This window comes from Notolepis coatsorum, assembly GCF_963971535.1.
Source record: "Notolepis coatsorum genome assembly, chromosome: 2".
NCBI lineage: Eukaryota > Metazoa > Chordata > Actinopteri > Aulopiformes > Paralepididae > Notolepis > Notolepis coatsorum.
The window spans coordinates 111,992,197-112,014,825 of NC_140166.1; the positions used below are offsets into that span (position 1 = coordinate 111,992,197).

The following is a 22,629-nucleotide window of genomic DNA, read 5'->3' on the forward strand; positions in this document are numbered from 1 at the left end:
AATTGTGTGTATTGAGCCGTACTGTATTGTACCCATTCTGCAATCTGTTAAATAAAGTTTTCATTCATTAATTGTATTCTTTGTATTGTATTCGAACTGAGGACAGTTATTGGTTGTGATGACGCTGACCTCCTCTAGTGCCACTAGTACCAGGGGAGTGGGGACACACATTTCACATGATGATATCATATCTCCTGACCCACCTGGGACATTGAATCCTTGTGTTGTTAATTGTGTAAATGTATGGATTGTGGATCCATTATGTGAAGATGCTAGTAGTCTACCAGGGCAAAGTGCAAAGTGTTTCATGATCTCTGTTGCACGGCACCCAGCTACCATAACAAAAACTGCATGTCTGTGTGTGTGGGCTTTTGTGATTGCTTTATCGTGGCCAACTTATTGGCCTAATACCCGGGCTTGGCTTAATTTCACTTTCACAATGCAACCGATATGAAGTAAACAGTTAAAGTGTGTTTGCTATACTGATCGTTTGCAATGCTGTGTGTTAGATTCCACGGGACAACATTCCCATGCCAAAAGATATTCGGCTGTTGAGAAAAACAATGCACTTCCTGGAAAAAAAAAAAAAAAAAAAAAAAAAAAAAAGAGAATGGCTCTTTAAAGCGTTTCTTTTCGTTTTTTTTAACCTCACCGCTGGCCCCTATTTAGAAGACAGATACGTCCCTGTAAGAGGATATTTCGCTATAATTTCTGATTGACTTTGTCTTGTTCATAGCTGGCTACAGCATCAGACTACCTGACAGCTCCTCTACACTTATCTACTGTAGGCTGCTATGGTATTCTCCATTCATTTTACACACATTTCCGTGCGCAAGAGGAGCGCCTTTTCCTGGTCCTTTCCGCGTTTTTAATTATTTATTTCCGTCTAAACTGCAGTCTAGATATAAAAACATTGATGGTCGATCATTTACTCCTGTGTTGACGGCTTGTGGATGACTATAATAACCCAGATAGGCCTACATTCTACCAATTGGGAGGAAATAATTGACGGACACAACATGGCTCGACCGCGGCCACGGGAATACAAGGCTGGAGATTTGGTTTTTGCTAAAATGAAAGGATACCCACACTGGCCAGCCAGGGTTAGTATGTGGTGCAGCCGAGAGGAGAGGAGGGGAGGCGGGGTTGTTTGAGACAATACAGCCGATGCTCCGGAGCCGCGCTGCACTGGGTTCCAGATAGCTCCATTCTATAACTATAACATTATTAGAATAAGAGCCGACGCATGAACAGACCTGTATATTCATATTTAAAACAATCCTGCTCATGTGGATTTAGTGATGATTATGACAACAGTTCAGACTAGAGGCGACATCGAGTCAAAGCCCCGTGTGCTGACTGCTGCGTTTCTTTTTCCCTTGGGAAAAAATTACTCACTAGAATATTTTGTATTTGGACTTAATCAAATACGTATTGGGCTACCTTTAATTGAATGTGCGTTTTCCCGTTCTATATTTGCATACGGTTATATCACAAATCCGTTGAATGAGCACAGTCTTGCATGGAATGTTTGTGTAGTTTTCTTTCTTCCAGCATGGCTGCCTGTAACCATTGGTAACCACTTTCAAAAGAAAATGCCTCCTCTGTGCAGTGGTACCATAAACACTTGAAAAACATAATAGTAGGCTACTGTTCTCCTGTGAATAGTTTACAATATCCAGTAATAAGACAGCAAAGTGTTATGTTCTTTAAATATATTTATCATAAATCAATAGCAACCGTTGTCTCTTCCATTGCCATGTACAAAATAATCGTTGCTATGTTACAGGCATCCATGCTGGAAGAAATAACTACATACACATTCAGAGCAAGGCCTCTATAATTGACCTTAGGTAACCCATTAGGAGCCCCTATCTGTAACATTATTACAAATATTGTCAACATTTCCCGCTAATAATTAGATAGAGGCTGCACATATTTAGCTTACAGTTCATTTGTGCTATACATGAAATCAGAATTATGGTTATACTTCAACAGATAGAAATCTGATTGAAATGCAGATTGGCTTATTAAATATATAGAACTGGTTTAACCTATAGGTTGTTGTAGTTGGAAGCATTCAAGTGGCACATTACATTCAAATTGACATGTCTTTTTCTTTCTCTCTTTTTCTCTCTCCATCAGATTGATGAGCTTCCAGAAGGAGCTGTTAAACCACCTGCCAATAAGTATCCAATCTTCTTCTTCGGGACCCATGAAACGTAGGCAAGCTTCTTCCTATAGCTGTGGTGCTGTGGCATCTACACTATTACTAAAGAGTAACTACAACAACCTAACAGCTGTGTTTGCCCTATTGATTCAGCAGTGTGGGGCCATTACAGTAAGGGGCCATTATTGTCTTGTCTCTCCATGTTCAGCCTGGCCGGCGCTAGCCACAACAGTGTCCCAGTTCAGCATGGCCGGGGGAAGTCTAGCCACAACAGTGTCCTAGTTCAGCATGGCCGGAGATAGTCTAGCCACAACAGTGTCCCAGTTCAGCATGGCCGGAGATTGTCTAGCCACAACAGTGTGCCAGTTCAGCCTGGTCGGGGCTAGTCTAGCCGTAACAGTGTCCCAGTTCAGCCTGGTCGGGGCTAGTCTAGCCGTAACAGTGTCCCAGTTCAGCCTGACCGGGGGAAGTCTAGCCACAACAGTGTCCCAGTTCAGCCTGGCCGGGGGAAGTCTAGCCGTAACAGTGTTCCAGTTCAGCCTGGCCGGGGGAAGTCTAGCCGTAACAGTGTCCCAGTTCAGCCTGGCCGGGGGAAGTCTAGCCGTAACAGTGTCCCAGCTCTTGCTTGTGGTCAGGTTGTGAAAGGTGTTTGTCTCAGCCAGGTCTGACCAGGTTGTGAAAGGTGTTTGTCTCAGCCAGCTCTGACCAGGTTGTGAAAGGTGTTTGTCTCAGCCAGGTCTGACCAGGTTGTGAAAGGTGGTTGTCTCAGCCAGGTCTGACCAGGTTGTGAAAGGTGGTTGTCTCAGCCAGGTCTGTCCAGGTTGTGAAAGGTGGTTGTCTCAGCCAGGTCTGACCAGGTTGTGAAAGGTGTTTGTCTCAGCCAGGTCTGTCCAGGTTGTGAAAGGTGTTTGTCTCAGCCAGGTCTGACCAGGTTGTGAAAGGTGGTTGTCTCAGCCAGGTCTGACCAGGTTGTGAAAGGTGTTTGTCTCAGCCAGGTCTGTCCAGGTTGTGAAAGGTGTTTGTCTCAGCCAGGTCTGACCAGGTTGTGAAAGGTGTTTGTCTCAGCCAGGTCTGACCAGGTTGTGAAAGGTGTTCGTCTCAGCCAGGTCTGACAAGGTTCTAAAGACAATGGAGATGCTCACTGTGTGCCAGACAGGCCACAGCATGGCTAAACCCTGACCAGTATGGACGTTTAAAAATGTATGCTCAGTTTTCCCGCAAAATCACAATGTTCAGCATTACTACTATTCTCACAATAATGTAGGCCTATATAATGAACTAAGACATGCTGCAATAGACACAGATTTCATAGCGGGATATCCCTTTTTCTAAAAATGTCCGGCCAAATTATCACTGAACGCATAATATATAATATTTCCATCTCAAAGGGCAGATTTCCTAATGTCCTAATAATTTTTTTGAGAGGCGACAGTCTGTGAAGTTGGGAAATGCCCAGTCCAAGTTTTTGTCAGTAACAAAAGGTGTTCCACAAGGTTCAATTGTGGGTCCCATCCTCTTTATCCTCAATTGTGGGTCCACCATTTGTATCATTGATATTGTCTCTTCTGAATGGTTTAATTGATTGGTTGTCAAGCCCATCTTTATGCTGATGGAACTAATGTGTGTTGTATTGCTGACTCTGTACAACTGGCCATTGATAACTTTCCTTTAATGCCCTTCAGGAAGCGCTTGTTAATCTTAAATAGGTGCTTAATGCAAGTAAAACCAAATGCATGCTGTATACTAGAGCCAGAAATATTGAGTTTTGTGGTTTGCATTATATCCACTGTGAGTGGTTCTAGCATTGAGAGAGTCACTGAGTATAAATATCTTGGCATTTAGCTTGATGAGAAATGTAAAATACCATATAGACAACCTTGCCAGCAAGCTGCAACAGAACCAGCTTTCCTGTGATTAGTAGGAAGAGGATCATTGAAGCAATTTTCTTATCAGTTTGGGACTACAGTATGGTGACATAATTTATAGATATGATGCTGCTTCCGCTCTTAAACCACTTGACTCTGAAAGTGGTCCAAATCAGAACGGACAGATTCCATGTGATTTGTGCTGTTCACACTGTTGTGAGATTTGGGCCACTTTCGTCTGCAGTCTGAACATATCGTATGTGCCATATTTGATTTGATTTGATTTGAAATCTTTATTTCGAACATGTAAATAAAACAAAAACAAATCATTCATCTCTAGCAATGAAATGAAAAAAGAAGATAACTAAATTTACATGTTCGAAAAGGAGTAGGAAAAAGTATACACTTATTTAATCCTACCCCTTTTCCACTACTAAAAATGAATGTAATCCTTACAAAACAAATATATATATACAAATGTAAAACGTAAAAAAAAAAAGGTTAAACATGAAGAAAAGAAAAGAAAAATGTAAACACCTGTGAATGTCAAATACCTTCCTCATCCCTGTACCTCATGTAAATCATTTCTTTATAAATTGTATTATATTGACATTGCTTAAGCACAACATTCAGACTGTTCCACAGTTTCACTCCACATATTGAAATGCAATGTCTTCTGCTGGTAGTACGTACACTAAGAATTTTTAAGTTGAGTTCTCCCCTCAGATTATAACCCGCTCTCTTTCAAAGAACAGTTTTTGTGGATGTTTCCTGGAAGTACATTACCTTTTGCTTCATACATTATAAACAACATATGTATATGGTTGAATACAAACTTCCAGATTGGGACTCTAATCCTCACATCTGTCCCTGCTTAGTGCCTTTCTGGGCCCTAAGGACCTTCTGCCCTACAAGGAGTACAAAGACAAGTTTGGCAAATCCAACAAGAGAAAAGGCTTCAACGAGGGCCTCTGGGAGATCGAGAACAACCCAGGAGTCAAGTTCACAGGCTATCAGGTCAGTCTGTTATGTCTCTGCTTCAGCTCAGTGTGCCGCCTGTCTGTCTGTGCGTCAGGTCAGTGTGCTGTCTGTCTGTTTTAGGTCAGTATGCTGTCTGTCAGTCTGTATCTGTCCGTCTGTCCGTCTGTCCGTCTGTCCGTCTGTCCGTCTGTCTGTCTGTCTGTCTGTCTGTCTGTCTGTCTGTCTGTCTGTCTGTCTGTCTGTCTGTCTGTCTGTCTGTCTGTCTGTCCGTCTGTCCGTCTGTCTGTCCGTCCGTCCGTCTGTCCGTCTGTCTCAATGGGTAGAGCAAGGCACAGACACAGCTAGGGTTAGAGGTTCCATTCCCTGTGTAGCTCGATGGGTAGAGCAAGGCACTAACACAGCTAGGGTTAGAGGTTCCATTCCCTGTGCAGCTCAATGGGTAGAGCAAGGCACTAACACAGCTAGGGGTAGGGGTTAAATTCCCAGGCCACACATACTTTGTTTAAAATGACATGTTATGTATTATTAATGTATTTATGTACTCGCTCAACTCAAATTGCCTGATTGAGGACATTGCATTCTAATCCAATGTAATCTAATCTAATCTAATGTAATCTAATCTAAAGGCTATTGTTGGTCCTTGCCCTACAATGGTGGGAGGAACTTCCAACCGCAGTCAGGACAGCCGAAACCCGACCAATTTTCCATTTAATTTTTAAATGAAAAGAAATGTTTAAAAAAATAATAACCTTCGTACTGTATTTTACTATCATGCACTTTGCAACTAAATAATATTCCTTTCCTATATTACTACCTACTATGCGAATATGTCTTTATTTACTACTATGCACTGTAGCTGACTGTAGCACCCAAGTTTCTACACTGTTTGATGAGCAGTGTTACTTAGCTGAAAGAGTTGTACCCTTCCTGCTGACCCGTTGTACAGAACCTGTAAGTGGCTTAAAAGCGTCAGCTAAATGACTAAATGTAAATGTAATCTAATCCACACACAGGCCATCCAGCAGCAGAGCTCATCTGAGACAGAGGAGGGGGGCAACGCAGCGGACGGCAGTAGTGAGGGAGAGGAAGGTGACTCTATAGAGGAGGAAGATGACAAGGAAAAACTGAAGGGGGACAAGACGGGTTCCAAACGGAAAAAGACGGCCTCCTCCAAGGTACCACACTCATAAAGAGATAAAGAGACAGGGGAAGGGATGTACCAGTGCCAGCCTCTGAGTCGATTACCCTGTCAATCTGGTCTTTGTTAGTTGATTAGTCACCGTTGATGATTAGTCGGTGTGAGCACATCTCTATACTATTTATACGCACTACATTTAAAGAGTCCCTCTACATTATTGCATGTGGGAAATACAATTTTACTGATTTGTCGAATAAATCAGCTAAACGATTATGCTAGTCAACTAAATTACTTTTAGTCAACTGAGAATTTCTTCAGTCAAGGACGTCCCTAGAAACCTTATACCAACTACTAGGATATATTACATTTACTGAACAACGTAGACTAAGGCCATTGGAGACTAATGATTGAATGAATTAATGGTTTATTTCTAACAATACAAATAATCAAGAAATAACAATGAAAAAAATACAAAGATAATTTTCTGTGAAAAGAAAAAAATAAATCAAGTAAGGTAAAATAATAAACAAAACGGTCTCTTGTCCGAAAAGGAAGAGCTGATCAGGTCCTATCCCTTATTGCAATAAACCCTTTTTTCAAGGTTTTGTCACAAATATTTACAAACACAGTGTAAATGCCAACAAAATCATAAAAATCACTTGTCCAGCCATAAAGACAATCATTACTGTTAATAAATAATAAGTTATTTTACAATCAATAAGCTACTGTCCATCCAGTATCTTTAGAAAGCAAAAGGTATATGCTGACTAGACCAGAACCAAATCTATAACAAAAAAAAACAAGACAAGTCAATAATTTCAACATCTCCATTAACTCATTGGAGGCCAAACCCGAGATAGTCCGGGTTAACTCGCCATGCTCTGGGCGCCAAGACCAGAGAAATCTCGGGTTTTAATCGATATTTCTTTTATTTTCTATATCCATACATTTTTCATCCATCCAGTCTGAATCAGAATCCCTCTGGCTGGGGCTGTGCATAAATCTAAGAAGTCCGGTCCAGGTTTTCCTTCTCGGGCATGCAGTATCGTTATAACAGATGGACTGGGGACACTCTGAGCAGCGTGGATTATGTGTTTTGGATATATAACGTTGGATCAATAAACGCGATCAATATTTGGAATGGCGATCAGGAATTGGATGAATCTTTTTGCAGGACATCAGATGTGAGGTAAGGACTTTATCTTACGAATCTTGGGTTAATCAGATGTTCCTTTCACCGCCATCGGAGCGTGTGTGTGTGTGTGTGTGTGTGTGTGTGTGTGTGTGTGTGTGTGTGTGTGTGTGTGTGTGTGTGTGTGTGTGTGTGTGTGTGTGTGTGTGTGTGTGTGTGTGTGTGTGTGTGTGTGTGTGTGTGTGTGTGTGTGTGTGTGTGTGTGTGTGTGTGTGTGTGTGTGTGTGTGTGTGTGTGTGTGTGTGTGTGTGTGTGTGTGTGTGTGTGTGTGTGTGTGTGTGTGTGTGTGTGTGTGTGTGTGTGTGTGTGTGTGGTTCGCACCGACCAAAGTACGGAGAAGCGATTTTTCAGACCCCGCTTCTCTTCGTGCATGAGGACACATATAATATCGATAATCTAGCGTTTATTTGAAAACGATTCATAAACCAAGCGACAAATGCCACGATTTCTAACGAAATACATACATTGAAGCTCGATTTGCTGGAGTTTATTGAGATGAGAAAGAACGCTCTAGAAATATATTGATATTCATCACGGTATAAAACGGAAATGTATGTGTTGTAGCCAATTTAATGATTTTCTGCCGTTATATTATTGTATGAAGGCACCGTGTCACCATGAAAGTGTTGACCAATTAGCAGGCAGTGGGCACAGGAGGCGGGGCTCATGTGCGCTTAGGTGCAGTCTATATGTATGTGTTCACAGGTGTGCAGCGGCAGGGAATTTGGGTAATTATCACAGGGAAGCCACACTATCTTTTTACCGTGCTCGTTTGTTTGTTTTCAGTTATATTGTCACTTTTTGAGGTTATTTTGTATGCTTATATTTGTCCACACTGCAAGCAGTAATAAAAACTCTCAACAGTAACCAAGGAGAAGACATCATTTTATTATCAACAAGCATCACACGTAGGAAAGAGCTTCACCCAGTATTCCCTCACTGGCAACATTTCTTGTTAGGTTGCCCTTACAGTATGTATGAAAAAAATTGTCTGTTTCGTGCATGTTGACTGGAAGCAACTCATTGACGATCACAGTGTTATTTAGATCTATTGCTATTATATTTGATATATTTTAAGTACTCGCAAATAAGTCCTATCCTACATTGGATAAAGCACTGGCGCTGAAGACCCATCAGCAGAGGGCGCTGTTGGCCCCCAATGAGTTGATTTAGAGTTACAACCTCCCTCCTCTTTACTGTACCTTTCTGGAATCGCTCCATGTTGAGATGTGAACTTTTCTCCATTAGAGTGATCAATATTGGTGTGTCGTTAATAAGGGCACTTTAGAGGGCGGTTAGGTGGCCGAGCGGAGATTGCGTTCGTCACCAGCCCCGGAGCTGTGAGCTGGATTCGCCTGTTCGAATCCAGCTCACAGCTCCGGGGTTGTCACCAGCTTGGCTGGCCGTCTGCACTAATACAATTGGCTGTATTAGAGGGTGGGAGAAGCTGGCGGGGTGGGTCCGGGTCGTTGTAAACAGCGACTCCTACAGTTCGGTCGGGGCGCCTGCTAAGCGCGGATAGGACTCGAGGGGGATAGTGTGGTCCTCCCACACGCTACGCCCTCTCGATGAGAATCCGCGCTGCCAGGTGAAAAGAAGCGGTGATTGGCTGGACGTGTGTCGGAGGAAGCACGTGGTAGCCTCCACTCTCCCAGATGATCTGACTGTGGGGGGTAAGTGCGCAGCGACCAGGAAGGGACTGGGAATTGGCATACGACTAACATTGGGATGGGAGAAAATCGGAGGAAAATGGAGGGGAAAAAGAAAAAAAAAAAAAAAAAAAAAAAGGGCACTTTAGAAACATTGTATAGTGGCGGCTAGGTGCCGCAGTGGGCAAGGCGCTCGCCACCAACGCAGGAGATGCTGGGTTCGAGCCCAGCTCTCGGTGTTGCTACCAGCTTGGCTGGTCGTTCATACTAATACAATTGGCAGTATTAGGGGGTGGGAAGCTGGTGGGTGGGGATCGGACGTTGTGGACAGCGACTCCTACAGGTCGGTTGGTGCGCCTGCGCAGTAGAATCCGGAAGCAACGGGGGCGGCATGTCCCTCCCACGCAGACCCTCGCCGCTGAGAGATCGCGCTGTGCAGGTGAAAAGATGCGACGGCTGCCTCCTCGTGTACCGGAGGGGACACGTGATGCAAGGCTTCGTCCACATTGCAGCCGGCCAGTGGGAGGCATGGCCTAACAGCGTTCGAGACAGGGGAGGGTAGAATTGGACAATACGAAATTGGGGAAGGGAGAAAAATTGAAAATGGGGAGAAAAAGTAGATTAAAAAAAAAAAACATTGTATAGTGATAGGATCATATAATAGGATCAGCCATCAAAATTAGGTGAGTGAAGTGACTGTCCTTGTCATCATAACAAACCTGCAAATTCAGACTGGATCGTGGTTGTACTGGGCGGCTCCCAGGTGTGGATGTATGTGGATCGTGGTTGTACTGGGCGGCTCCCAGGTGTGGATGAATGTGGATCGTGGTTGTACTGGGCGGCTCCCAGGTGTGGATGTATGTGGATCGTGGTTGTACTGGGCGGCTCCCAGGTGTGGATGTACCGGTATGTGGATCGTGGTTGTACTGGGCGGCTCCCAGGTGTGGATGTATGTGGATCGTGGTTGTACTGGACGCTCCCAGGTGTGTGGATGTAGACTGGATCGTGGTTGTACTGGGCGGCTCCCAGGTGTGTGGATGTAGACTGGATCGTGGTTGTACTGGACGCTCCCAGGTGTGTGGATGTAGACTGGATCGTGGTTGTACTGGACGCTCCCAGGTGTGTGGATGTAGACTGGATCGTGGTTGTACTGGGCGGCTCACAGGTGTGTGGATGTAGACTGGATCGTGGTTGTACTGGGCGGCTCCCAGGTGTGTGGATGTAGACTGGATCGTGGTTGTACTGGGTGGCTCCCAGGTGTGGATGTATGTGGATCGTGGTTGTACTGGACGCTCCCACCCAGGTGTGTGGATGTACAGTAGACTGGATCGTGGTTGTACTGGGCGGCTCACAGGTGTGTGGATGTAGACTGGATCGTGGTTGTACTGGGCGGCTCCCAGGTGTGGATGTATGTGGATCGTGGTTGTACTGGACGGCTCACAGGTGTGTGGATGTAGACTGGATCGTGGTTGTACTGGGTGGCTCCCAGGTGTGTGGATGTAGACTGGATTGTGGTTGTACTGGGTGGCTCCCAGGTGTGGATGTATGTGGATTGTGGTTGTACTGGACGCTCCCACCCAGGTGTGTGGATGTAGACTGGATCGTGGTTGTACTGGGCGGCTCCCAGGTGTGGATGTATGTGGATCGTGGTTGTACTGGACGCTCCCAGGTGTGTGGATGTAGACTGGATCGTGGTTGTACTGGGCGGCTCACAGGTGTGTGGATGTAGACTGGATCGTGGTTGTACTGGGCGGCTCCCAGGTGTGGATGTATGTGGATCGTGGTTGTACTGGACGCTCCCACCCAGGTGTGTGGATGTAGACTGGATCGTGGTTGTACTGGGCGGCTCACAGGTGTGTGGATGTAGACTGGATCGTGGTTGTACTGGGCGGCTCCCAGGTGTGGATGTATGTGGATCGTGGTTGTACTGGGCGGCTCACAGGTGTGTGGATGTAGACTGGATCGTGGTTGTACTGGGTGGCTCACAGGTGTGTGGATGTAGACTGGATCGTGGTTGTACTGGACGCTCCCAGGTGTGAATGTATGTAACTGTGTAAGTGTGAAGCAGGGCAGGACTGAAAAAGAGTATTCAACCTACCCTGGCAAATAAAGGTAAAATAAATAACAATGAGTGAGTATCCTGGAAAGTCACACTGGATCTCCTGTAATTTAGCAGGATACAGAGGCATTTTAACTACTCTCCTGTATGCTACTGTAATAGCATTCTCAGCGGTGTATGTTCTGTTATCATGTTAATCAAGTGTTCCTTTATTAATCCCCTTGGGGAAATTCAAGTGTCATAGCATCATGGGGGCGGTTACAAGTAGGAAAGGTAGTAATAATAATAGAACATACAACATAGAAGTGCAAGTAGTAATGATAATAGTGATAACAATAGTAGTAGTGAACAGTAGTGAGTGGCAGGATTCAATCAGACAGTAGTAATAGTGATGACGGTATACATGGTCCAAACCGTAGTAACGCACTGCACCAGAGTCTGTGCAGTGTTTACTATTAAGAGTCAGATAGTCCTGAATATTCTGTTTATTTCTGTATACTGGGGTATTTTCTGGATGGGATATTAATATGCATGTAACAGATCATCCAGAATAGTACCTTTTCTAACTTCAATAAAACACTGTGTAAGGGCAACCTAACAAGAAAAGATGCCAGTGAGGGAATACTGGGTGAAGCTCTTTCCAACGCGTGATGCTTGTTGATAATAAAATTATGTCTTCTCCTTGAGTACTTTTGAGAGTTTTTATTCTTACTTGCAGTGTGGACAAATATAAGCATACTGTAAACTCTGTGTTTAAACTGGACTTTAAACACAGGATAATTGCTACAAAATAAACCCAAAAAAGTGACTCAATATAACTGAAAACAAAACAAACGAGCACGGTAAAAAGACGGTGTGGCTTCCCTGTGATAATTACCCAATTCCCTCCCGCTGCACACCTGTGAACACATACATATAGACTGCACCTGAGCACATCTGAGCCCCGCCTCCTGTGCCCACTGCCAGCTAATTGGTCAACACTTTCATGGTGACACGGTGCCTTCATACAATAACGTAACGGCAGAAAATCATTAAATTGGCTACAACACACTGTGCAGGTAAAACCGGTTGATTTGAATTGATTTGGACAAATGGTAAAACACTTGTGATAAAACCATGGAAGATGGTATAACTAAAATGACACATGAAGCCGTATTTCCGTTCTAATCCTGGATGGAAACAAATAAAATGCTAATTTGCCAGGACAGGTAACACATTGAGACAGGTAACTAGTGATGCACCGATGTGAAAATTGTGGCCGATACCGATAACCGATATTAATATTGCTGTTCTGGCCGATACCGATATTTACCGATGTCGATATCTCTGTATAGAAAACACTTTTTTATGATAATCAAATAAAGAGCTATTTTCCAAAACGCATAATTTTTTTTACTTTTGTAACTTATTTTCAGAAATGACTGATATTTTGAAACTATTTAAGGCCAAAACATGTAAAAAGAAGAAGAAAAAAAAAAAAAAATAATAATATCGGCCCTATCTTGATATCGGACCGATACCGATGTGTAAAAAAAACGGCCATATCGGCCGATATTATATCGGCGGCCGATATATCGTGCATCACTACAGGTAACACATACAGAGACATGGCAGGCCGTGCTCCAGGTGAAGGCGCACGGTGCTGGTGAAACACAGAGACATGGCAGGCCGTGCTCCAGGTGAAGGCGCACGGTGCTGGTGAAACACAGAGACATGGCAGGCCGTGCTCCAGGTGAAGGCGCGTGGTGCTGGTGAAGGCGCGTGGTGCTGGTGAAGGCGTGTGGTGCTGGTGAAGGCGTGTGGTGCTGGTGTGAATGGAGTGGTGCTTATGCCGTAGTGTGTCAACTGTGCCGCTGCAAAGGGAAGCAGGTTGAAAAAGTCACCCACATCCCGCTCCTCGCTTAGCAACCGCTGTTGCCTAGCAACTGGGTTATATTACGCACAGGGCGCATGTGGTGCATCCGAAGGAATGTAAGCGTTTAGCAGCTCTCTGCTGCTTCTGGAGAATCGTGTCGCCTCGCAGAGAGGCAGGAGGTCAGTTGAAAGGGGAGGAAGAAGGGGTGAATATCTGTAAGCACAGAATATCAAATGTGTGCCTCTTGTTAGATATAGATTTCAAGGCTGCGATACATTGGGTTAACATGGGTATATGGGTATTAACATGGGTATTAACATGGGTAGTAACATGGGGATATGGGTATTGACATTGGTATAATGGGTATTGACATTGGTATAATGGGTATTAACATGGGCATATGGTTATTAACATAGGTAGTTTCAAGTTTCTTTAATCGTTGTCATACAGAAGTACAGAATACTTTCATACAAAATGCTTCTTACTGTTACGCTCCAGAGACTGTGCTATGTGGGTATTGACATAGATATATGGGTATTAACATAGGTATATGGGTATTAACATGGATAAATGGTATTAAAATGGATATATGGGTATTAACATTGGTAAATGGATATTAACATCGATATATGGGATTAACATGTGGTATTGGTATATGGTATTAACATTGGTATATGGGTATTAACATTGGTAAATGGATATTAACATGGCTATATGGGATTAACATGTGGTATATGGTATTAACATGGGTATATGGGTATTACATACTGTAGGTATATAGGTATTAACATAGGTATATGGGTATTAACATTGGTAAATGGATATAAACATGGATATATGGGATTAACATGTGGTATATGGGTATTAACGTGGGTATATGGGTATTACATTACATAATGTAGGTAATGTATATAGGTATGTATCAACATCTCATAAGGGGGACTGTACTGTGCCGTTTAGGTCCAGCTCCTTCAGTCAGTCCTGTTTTGCAGTCAGAGCCACTCAGTTCTGGAACACCCTACCAACTGAAATAAGACACTGTGCTACCTACCACACCTTTACAAAAAAACTCAAGACCTGGTTATTAACCAATCAAACATGTAATCACTTTTAATCAGTTCATTGTGTATTTTATTATTGCTTTTACTATTATGTTGGATTGTGTTGTAAATACTGTGTTTTACTTTAAATGCTTCTTTTCTAGGTATATTATCGGTCTTATAACATCTTGCCAAAAGGACTACAGTTGCGAATTAGCCATCTGGCTAAAACTGACACATTTGTCCTTTTTAAAATAAACTGAAACTGAACTGAACTGAAACTGGGTATTAACATAGGTATAAGGGTATTACTATGAGGTATATGGGTATTACCATGACATACCATACCAATAACATGAGTATATTGGTGACATTCCTAGTAACTGGAATCATATAACACAAGGATGAATCAGTGTCTTTATCACTTTATCACTCAGAATCACCTTCTAAGACAGTCCAGTCTCCTGGTGCTGAACTGCATCCTATCCTCATCATATTACTCTGACCCAGCAACAGGAAACAAAATGAGACCCCGTCCTCTATGTCCTCTATCTCATCTACTGTCCTCCACAGGCCTCTATGTCATATCATATACAGTCATCTACATTCATCTATGTCCTCTACACTCCCCTATATTCTATATAGTCCTATTTGTCATCTACTGTCCTCTACAGTCCCCCACTGTCCTCTACAGTCCTCCACAGTCCTATAACCTCTACTGGTCTCTATATAATCTACTGTCCTCTATGTCCTCTATAGTCCTCTATGTCCTCTATAGCCCTCTATATAATCTATAGGCCTCTATGTCCTCTATAGTCCTCTATGTCCTCTATAGTCCTCTATGTCCTCTATAGTCCTCTATGTCCTCTATAGTCCTCTATGTCCTCTATAGTCCTCTATATCATCTACAGTCCTCTATGTCCTCTATAGTCCTCTATATCATCTATAGTCCTCTATGTCCTCTATAGTCCTCTATGTCCTCTATAGTCCTCTATGTCCTCTATAGTCCTCTATAGTCCTCTATAGTCCTCTATGACCTCTATAGTCCTCTATGTCCTCTATAGTCCTCTATGTCCTCTATGTCCTCTATTGTCCTCTATAGTCCTCTATGTCCTCTATTGTCCTCTATAGTCCTCTATGTCCTCTATAGTCCTCTATGTCCTCTATAGACCTCTATATAATCTATAGTCCTCTATAGTCCTCTATGTCCTCTATAGTCCTCTATAGTCCTCTATGTCCTCTATAGTCCTCTATGTCCTCTATAGTCCTCTATATAATCTATAGTCCTCTATGTCCTCTATAGTCCTCTATGTCCTCTATAGTCCTCTATGTCCTCTATAGTCCTCTATGTCCTCTATAGTCCTCTATATAATCTATAGTCCTCTATATAATCTATAGTCCTCTATATAATCTATAGACCTCTATATAATCTATAGTCCTCTATGTCCTCTATAGTCCTCTATGTCCTCTATAGTCCTCTATGTCCTCTATAGTCCTCTATGTCCTCTATAGTCCTCTATATAATCTATAGTCTCTATATAATCTATAGTCCTCTATGTCCTCTATAGTCCTCTATGTCCTCTATAGTCCTCTATATAATCTATAGTCCTCTATGTCCTCTACAGTCCTCTATGTCCTCTATAGTCCTCTATATAATCTATAGTCCTCTATGTCCTCTATAGTCCTCTATGTCCTCTATAGTCCTCTATATAATCTATAGTCCTCTATATAATCTATAGTCCTCTATGTCCTCTACAGTCCTCTATGTCCTCTACAGTCCTCTATATCATCTATAGTCCTCTATAGTCCTCTATGTCCTCTATAGCATCTACAGTCCTCTATAGTCCTCTATGTCCTCTATAGCATCTACAGTCCTCTATGTCCTCTATATCATCTACAGTCCTCTATGTCCTCTATATCATCTATAGTCCTCTATGTCCTCTATAGCATCTACAGTCCTCTATGTCCTCTATATGCCTCTATGTCCTCTATAGTCCTCTATGTCCTCTATAATCCTCTATGTCCTCTATAGTCCTCTATGTCCTCTATAGTCCTCTATAGTCTATGTCCTCTATGTCCTCTATAGTCCTCTATAGTCCTCTATAGTCCTCTATGTCCTCTATGTCCTCTATAGTCCTCTATGTCCTCTATAGTCCTCTATAGTCCTCTATGTCCTCTACTATCCTCTATCTACAGTCCTCTATAGTCCTCTATGTCCTCTACAGTCCTCTATCTACAGTCCTCTATGTCCTCTATAGTCCTCTATAGTCCTCTATGTCCTCTATAGTCCTCTATAGTCCTCTATAGTCCTCTATGTCCTCTATAGTCCTCTATGTCCTCTATAGTCCTCTATGTCCTCTACTATCCTCTATCTACAGTCCTCTATGTCCTCTATAGTCCTCTATGTCCTCTATAGTCCTCTATAGTCCTCTATAGTCCTCTATGTCCTCTATAGTCCTCTATGTCCTCTATAGTCCTCTATGTCCTCTATAGTCCTCTATGTCCTCTATAGGCCTCTATGTCCTCTATGTCCTCTATAGTCCTCTATAGTCCTCTATGTCCTCTATAGTCCTCTATAGTCCTCTATAGTCCTCTATGTCCTCTATAGTCCTCTATGTCCTCTATAGTCCTCTATGTCCTCTATGTCCTCTATAGTCCTCTATGTCCTCTATAGTCCTCTATAGTCCTCTATGTCCTCTATAGTCCTCTATGTCCTCTATAGTCCTCTATAGTCCTCTATGTCCTCTACTATCCTCTATCTATAGTCCTCTATGTCCTCTATAGTCCTCTATAGTCCTCTATGTCCTCTACTATCCTCTATCTACAGTCCTCTATGTCCTCTACTATCCTCTATCTACAGTCCTCTATGTTATCTACTGACCTCTATATCCTCTACAGGCCTCTATGTCCTCTACAGTCCTTTATGTCATCTGTGTCCTCTACATTCCTCTACAGTTTTCTGTGTCTGTGTTTCTTTCAGGGGACACATAGGCTATTTGTACTTTGTAGAATACATTTTCTTATAACCCAAAACGACTGCCTAAAGTGTTCAACATGTCTATGTTTCAATGGATTTGAGAGGGCTGCAGTTTCATACCATACTTCCAGAGAAACATTTGTGGGACCCATTTTGAAAGCCATATAGACTAATGAAAGCCATATAGACTAATGAAAGCCAAATAGTCGAATAAAAGCCATATTGATTGATGTTTACATAAATGTGTGTTTTTATGTATATATATATTTATATATGTTTTTGTATTTGATATATTCCAATGCCATACAAATAATGTTCTGTATCTAATCTGTGGCACTTGACGCCAGTGTGATAATAATGATACACACCAGATTCTCCTGTGCCCTGATATGTGTTATATTGCAGGTACTGTAACGACTTGTAAACACTTTTCTTTCATTTTTACTTTTGAGTGTAAAATCAAGCTAATAAACAACTATACAAAAGATCACAGCCATTTTTGTCCACATTTAACTAGGATGCCAGTAATTCTTGCAAATATTGTATGTTAAACTGTAGATTAACCACCAACCTCAGTGCAGGGAAGTCCTTCCAGAATTACTTCTACTTTGCTTCCCAAAGACACATTCAGTAAAGAACTATCTATTTGACTCTCAGATCCACATTTCTACCTGCATATCTCTAATTATCTCTAATCTCTAGCATTTGTAAAGTGAATCTAAATCACTTGGAGTGTGATATATCACCAGAAAGTACTCTGGTGATATATCACTTACCATCTTTAGATAATAAAGTACTCAACCTCTTAGCCCCTTACGTGACTGCGATCTGCAAGCCAGGGTCTTTTCGTATCCGCAGTCACTCTCAGCTATGCCGCCACCAGGCTCATATTAAGTACCAAGCGCTGAATTCTGAGCTGGGGGTGGGTCAAAAATATATCAGATATGAATTTCAAAGATATGGGTTTAACACAGCTTTACGGTGGGGTCTGGAAGCTCGGAGTTGCTAATAAACAGTTTAAATCACTGTTACAAAACGACTGGTACTCACAGAGCGAACGTTGGCAAGATGGCGTCTTCTTCTTCTGCCGCTATTTGGCTGCCTGGTGCGCATGCGCTGTGACACCAACGGCGGAAATGGACGTTCGGTTTGTAAGTACCAGTCGTTTTGTAACAATGATTTAAACTGTTTATTAGCAACTCCGAGCTTCCAGACCCCACCGTAAAGCTGTGTTAAACCCATATTGTACGCTGGGTATCTTTGAAATTCATATCTGATATATTTTTGACCCACCCCCAGCTCAGAATTCAGCGCTTGGTACTTAATATGAGCCTGGTAGCGGCATAGCTGAGAGTGACTGCGGATACGAAAAGACCCTGGCTTGCAGATCGCAGTCACGTAAGGGGCTATCAACCTCTACTCTCTGTAACTACAGTACTGTATGAACGAACACAACACACTAACTTACCATCTTTAGATAATAAAGTACTCAACCTCTACTGTCTGTAACTACTGTATGAACGAACACAACACTCTAACTTACCATCTTTAGATAAGGACGTTTGAAAACATTGTTTCTCTTAAAGTAGTAATCAATTTATTTTGTTTTGGCAACATCTATTGGTGATAATCGAACATTGCTGTAGTGTTTTTTTGTACTGCATTGACTTGCTTTCCATCTAGAAAATCCATGAAAACTACTGAGTTAGTCTTTTATTCACTCCAAACAAACTGCTGTTGCTGCTGCTAGTGACGTCCTGTTTGCTGGATGATTTTCCTGGGAATGTACTGCCAGACAACAGTGTTTAGAACAGACAGGTCTCCTGAAAGGCGCTATATAAATTTTATATATATATATATATATATATATTAATATTTAAAATATTATTATTAGTATTATGTAAAACATTCATGAACTGGTTATAAGTTTAATCACTATTGTGTTATATCAGTTGAACTGGTTGTAGGTAGAATCACTACTGTGTTACATCAGTTGGTGATAGAGAGTGGCAAAATAGACAGATTTGTATACCTCGGTGCGTGCGGTGCGTGCGGTAGGAAAACTGTTTGCTTTCCCGGTCCTCCTCTCCCACCCAAGCCACCACCCCTTATCAAGGTAAACCATACAGGTGAATAGCTCAGGTAGATCTCTCAAAGGGGAAGTACACATTATTGTTTAAAATCATAGGAATAGTTACAATAACCATACTCAGTGTAAATCATATCATGACTTGTCAATCAAATCATCAATAATCATCTGTTTTAATATTTCATATTTCATAAACTGCATTTTCATAATTCATAGTTCAAATAATTTCACGACACAAACTCAAAGATGAAATAACAAAATGGCTCCTGCACTTGAGTTACATGGTTCTTTGTTGAGGTACTTAATTGTGCCCCTACAATAGAGTGTTGTTGAATGTTGTGTAAAACTGTGATGCACAGCAGACCTTCCTGTGGCTTCATCTGTGTCTTTGTGTTAGAAGTCGTCCAAGCTGTCGAGAATCTCCTCAGGAGAGGAGGACCTGGAGAAGGACGGGAAGGATGACGACCAGAAGAGTATCTCAGAGGGGGGAGACCCAGACAGCAACATCATCCAAAACACCCCTGCCAATAAGGTGGCTGTCATTAAAACTACTATCATTAACAACACTATCAACACTTAACACTATCAACACTATCAACACTTAACACTATCACCACTTAACACTATCAACACTTAACGCTATTAACGCTCTTAATGCTATTAACGCTATTCACGTTATTAACGCTATCAACACTATCAACACTTAACACTTAACACTATCAACACTATTCACACTATAACACTATAACATGATAGTTTTAAGACCCGCCTGGTTCTGGACACATTCTTGCCTTTTACCAAGGTAGCAGATTTATATGGTTCCACTTATTCAATTGGTCTGACATTTGCTACAACAGCAACATTATGTATCATACATACACTGTATACTTGTATACTGTACATCAGTACAGACCTTTTATCTGAGATTGTTGTAACTAAAACCCTCAGGTTGTTCTGCATTTCTTAAAATAATTGGCAATGTTTAATTTATGATCAAAGAATTCGGAATCAAATAAGAAGTTGCAATGTTGTTAAAGCAATACTTTTCTATTGTAAAAGAAAAACCTTTGACTGATGGTATTTGTTGTGTGCCTCTGCTTCTCCAGAACCAGCTTCTGAGAGAAGAACATTAGGTCCAGAGGATGAGATGGAGGGAAAGTCATCCATTGTAGCCGTGACATTGGAATGGTTGAAACCAAAGATGGTGGATATAAACAAAGACGTAAAAGTTGTAAAAACTCAGTTGTAAAAGGCTAGAAGATTAGAACAAGTAGATCCACCACCAAATAACTCCATTCAGACATCTGAGGAAGATGTCACTGCATTAAATAAAGGTCCTTTATTTATAAATACTATTAACACGGTCAAGACTATCCCTTATAGATAATTTATCAGTTGTCAAAGGCAACATCTGACAACACATCTGCAGCGGGCACTAACCCTCGCTCTACCCAAAGGAGTCCTCCCTGATCACTGATGTTACCATAGTGACTGATCTGACATAGATGTCAATAGATGTTTTTCTCAAAAATGTTAAGTTGAGGACAGTAGAGGCCTTGCACTGAATGTTTGTGTAGTTTTCTTTCTTCCAACATGGCCGCCTGTTACACAGCAACCATTGTTTTGTACACAGCAATGGAAGAGACAATGGTTGCTATGTGTTTATATATGAGAAATATATCAACAAAAACATAATTCTTTGGTATCGTATCACTGGATCTGATGAAAGAAATATTATCGTATCGTACTGTTCTACCACTGCACAAAAACTAGGCGTTTTCTTTTGAAAGTGGTTAAGATAAGATATTCCTTTATTGATCCCCTTGGGGAGATTCAGGCATCATAGCATCATGGGGAGGGGGGAGGGGAGGTACAGGTAGTAAAAAGCAGTGTAAATAATATAATAATCAATATAATTAACTCATGGTTACAAGCAGCCATGCTGGAAGAAACAGAGCTACACAAACATTCCGTGCAAGGCATCAATTAGGCCCAAATGTGCTGCTGTACACTGAGAGCAGACTGCTGTACACTGAGAGCAGACTGCTGTACACTGAGAGCAGACTGCTGTACACTGAGAGCAGACTGCTGTACAATGAGAGCAGACTGCTGTACACTGAGAGCAGACTGCTGTACAATGAGAGCAGACTGCTGTACACTGAGAGCAGGCTGCTGTACACTGAGAGCAGACTGCTGTACACTGAGAGCAGACTGCTGTACACTGAGAGCAGACTGCTGTACACTGAGAGCAGACTGCTGTACACTGAGAGCAGACTGCTGTACACTGAGAGCAGACTGCTGTACACTGAGAGCAGACTGCTGTACACTGAGAGCAGACTGCTGTACACTGAGAGCAGACTGCTGTACACTGAGAGCAGACTGCTGTACACTGAGAGCAGACTGCTGTACACTGAGAGCAGACTGCTGTACACAGGGGTTTTCCTCGTCTCCTGATTGCCGTGACATAGTCTGGTCAGGCAGCAGCAGAGGAGCAGAGTCCAGTCTTTCCATGTATTGACCATCTTTGGTGAAACTACAACACATTCGCTCATCAGCACCACCTACTGGCCACCACTGTTGGCACCGGCACCACCACCAACACGTCATTCTTGGACTCCTGTCTCTGTACACAATCACATTATGAAACAACACAGTGGTATATCTACCAGACCACTGAATCATCCTCTCCCTACACATCTCTAGCTTTCTCTTTGGTGCCTATAGGCCAGCCAAAACACAGCCTGAACCGAGCTGGATAGTCTTCCCCATACCCTCATAACCAAACATAGTGTAACATAACCATGATTGATATTTATACTGACGTATTGTCTACCTACAGATGGAGCCATTGTACATACTGTAGGTCTCCCCATTGTGTATCTTTGCTGCATCAGTACCGTGCTTTATGGTGCCATCCACCATAAACTATTTTTTATCTGAACAAAATTGATTGTACTGTAACAAAAACAATGTGGCTGTCAAATAATTTGTTGTCAGACCATTACTTACATTTTCTGTTGGCTGAAAATAGCACAATTTGAACCTTTTCCTCTTGGAATTTCCTCTTGGGGTGAAGCAACAGTCCTGTAGCAGTGCAGTAACCTTGCAGTACGAACGGGGGTGGGGGGGGGGGGGGGGGGGGGTGAATGGGGAGATGGGGGGGGGGGGGGGGGGGGGGGGGGCGACTCCTACAATGACTATATCTGTATCTGAATCGACCCATCAATGATCACCTGTCTGTCACCTTGTATAGACATGTTTGATAAGACCTCCATATGCCGTATATATATATACTCTCTCTTACAGTCATATGTTGGGTATTGCAGTGTACTGATCACTCTAGTTGTAGCTCTAAAATTGCCTTTCTTACTAAGAGAAAAAATGGGAGGGGCTTGTGGAATATAGTTAACTGTCAAAACATTCATCATCCTACCAGTTATTCTTTTGTGTAACGAGAACAAAATTAATGGAAATACATAATAAATGTACGAAGTGTTGTGTACAACGGGTTACACATTGTAACTCCATATTAACTATATCTGTATATTTGACTTATGTTGTAGAGTAGAGCGGTGGATTCTCATGATTGCCCTGGTTCCAAATGTATTATTGGC

At 42.3% G+C, this 22,629-nt stretch overlaps 1 protein-coding gene across 2 annotated transcripts; it reads left to right on the forward strand.

Moving 5' to 3' along the window:
• The first annotated feature begins 865 nt into the window (after positions 1–865).
• On the forward strand, positions 866–21,485 carry hdgfl3 (HDGF like 3). 2 transcript variants are annotated; one of them, XM_084337919.1, is made up of 6 exons: positions 866–1,103; positions 2,146–2,222; positions 4,914–5,052; positions 6,030–6,191; positions 19,413–19,547; positions 20,122–21,485. In XM_084337919.1, exons 1-6 carry the CDS (start codon positions 954–956, stop codon positions 20,146–20,148), a joined length of 690 nt encoding a protein of 229 aa, XP_084194045.1. In that variant the 5' UTR covers positions 866–953; the 3' UTR covers positions 20,149–21,485. The 2 variants fall into 2 exon arrangements, with proteins under 2 accessions (XP_084194045.1, XP_084194046.1); XM_084337920.1 differs by having other exon boundaries at positions 19,416–19,547; positions 20,122–20,260.
• The last annotated feature ends 1,144 nt before the right edge of the window (positions 21,486–22,629 follow it).

Coding starts and splice junctions, on each gene's coding strand:
- hdgfl3 (XM_084337919.1), top strand. CDS start 954: ATGACTATAATAACCCAGATAGGCCTACATTCTACCAATTGGGAGGAA. Junction 2,223..4,913: donor TTCTTCGGGACCCATGAAAC/GTAGGCAAGCTT, acceptor GTCCCTGCTTAG/TGCCTTTCTGGGCCCTAAGG. Junction 5,053..6,029: donor TCAAGTTCACAGGCTATCAG/GTCAGTCTGTTA, acceptor ATCCACACACAG/GCCATCCAGCAGCAGAGCTC.